Source organism: Cariama cristata, unplaced genomic scaffold (assembly GCF_000690535.1).
Source record: "Cariama cristata isolate BGI_N322 unplaced genomic scaffold, ASM69053v1 scaffold7857, whole genome shotgun sequence".
Classification (NCBI taxonomy): domain Eukaryota; kingdom Metazoa; phylum Chordata; class Aves; order Cariamiformes; family Cariamidae; genus Cariama; species Cariama cristata.
In genome coordinates, this window is record NW_009625988.1 from 1 (window position 1) to 1,710 (window position 1,710).

The 1,710-nt window shown below is 64.6% G+C and overlaps 1 protein-coding gene across 1 annotated transcript; it reads right to left on the reverse strand.

Annotated features, from left to right (window-relative positions):
- Positions 1–3: 3 nt before the first annotated feature.
- Positions 4–840, reverse strand: LOC104156560 (tubulin alpha-5 chain-like; the record flags this gene model as incomplete). Its single annotated transcript, XM_009703831.1, has 2 exons — positions 4–113; positions 618–840. Coding segments are annotated over 2 exons (333 nt in total), but the record flags the coding sequence as incomplete, so codon positions are not given.
- Between the last annotated feature and the right edge of the window lie 870 nt (positions 841–1,710).

The window sequence follows — 1,710 nt, forward strand, 5'->3', positions numbered from 1 at the left end:
CTCTTTGCCGATGGTGTAGGGCCCGCGGGCGTAGTTGTTAGCAGCATCCTCCTTGCCAGTGATCAGCTGCTCGGGGTGGAAGAGCTGGCGGTAGATTCCAGCCCGAACTTCATCTAGGAGAGAGCCGGAGACGGTTGAGCCTGGTGGAGGCTGTCGGTTTGAGCCAGCCGCCAAGCAGACGAGCGGGTGCGAGCACCCATCCTTCGCCCCAGCTCCGCCTGCCAGGGCACGGCCAAGGACCCACACGTCAGCAGGGCCACTGCCAGCATCAGGTCTCTCTGGCAGAAGGAGGTGGCTGCCGCCTCCCTGCGCAGAAGCTCAGCTTCTTCCACCCATCAGGAGCTGCCTGCCCACAGTGTCCGGCGGCACAGCAGGAGCTGCCATGCCGGTTGGGCTGGTTTCTCTCTCCGTGCACATGTGGTAGCAGAAACTACCAGCACTGCTGCCCCTAGGACACTTCAGGAACAAAAGCTAGCGTTCAGGTTTGTGGCTTCTCCTGGGGAAAGGAGCACCTTCGGGTTGAATCCGCTGCACGATACTGCCAGCAGACCACGAGCACCAGCCACTTACTACCCCACCATGGGTGCACCCCAGGCTGTGCAAACTCCAGCACTCACCGATCACGGTGGGCTCCAGGTCCACAAAGATGGCCCGTGGCACGTGCTTCCCAGCCCCGGTCTCACAGAAGAAGGTGGTGAAGGAGTCGTCCCCTCCACCAATGGTTTTGTCGCTGGGCATCTGCCCATCGGGCTGGATGCCGTGCTCCAGGCAGTACAGCTCCCAGCAGGTGTTGCCCATCTGGACGCCGGCCTGGCCGACGTGGACGGAGATGCACTCGCGCTGGGGAGGGGGAGGCAGGGTCAGGTTCTGGCACAGCTCTGTCCTGCCTGCCCCAGGGAGGGCTCTGCCTGGTGCCAGTGCCATACAGCCACCCGCACAGGACCTGCTCCGGCCAGTGGCCCCAGGGAGCACATTTTCCTTGGGTGACCTCCTGTGTGCCCCTGAGGGGCCCCACACAGCTGTCATTGCCCTCGGCCACACACAGCCACCGTGCTGTGTCAGGAGCCAGCTCTGGCGTCCCTCCTGTCCAGCCCTTGCTGGGGGCCACCGGCCTCACGGACTCTGGCCAGGCCTGTCCTCCAGCAGCATGGAAAAAAGTGCATCCGCCCTGCCCCAGCCACATTGCCAGGCTCCCTGGCAGCCTCAGCCCCTTCCCCATGCCACAGCAGCCCTGCGAGGTGCTGAGCTGATGGGGGCACATACTTAACCCATGAGGTGCAACCAGCACAGGGGAACCCCCCTGCCTGCTGCTCCAGAGCCATGTAAGCAGTCAGCTTCCTGGGGCGAGGGGGCCCTGGGGACACAGGGGCAGGGGAGGGCTGGCAATGAAGTCCAGCAGTCTCCGAGGCAGGACAGAGACTCCCTGGGCTATGCAGTCCCAACGCTGTGCTGCAAAACCCGTGTGGGCAGCAGTGCCGGAGAGCAGGCTGTGAGCTGGAGGTGTGCCTCCTGCACTCCCACCCTGCAGGTGCAGGCCTGCTCCTCTGCCCTTGGCATCCCTCCTCTCCTACCCCTGGCATCCCCGCTTCCCGGGGCAGTACAGCAGGACTCAGCCTGGGGGTCCCAGAGCATCTCGCTCCGGCATTCCCCAACCGCGTAATGCTCTGAGCTGCGATGGGGTCCGTGCCCCGGTCCAGCACCGGGGGAGGT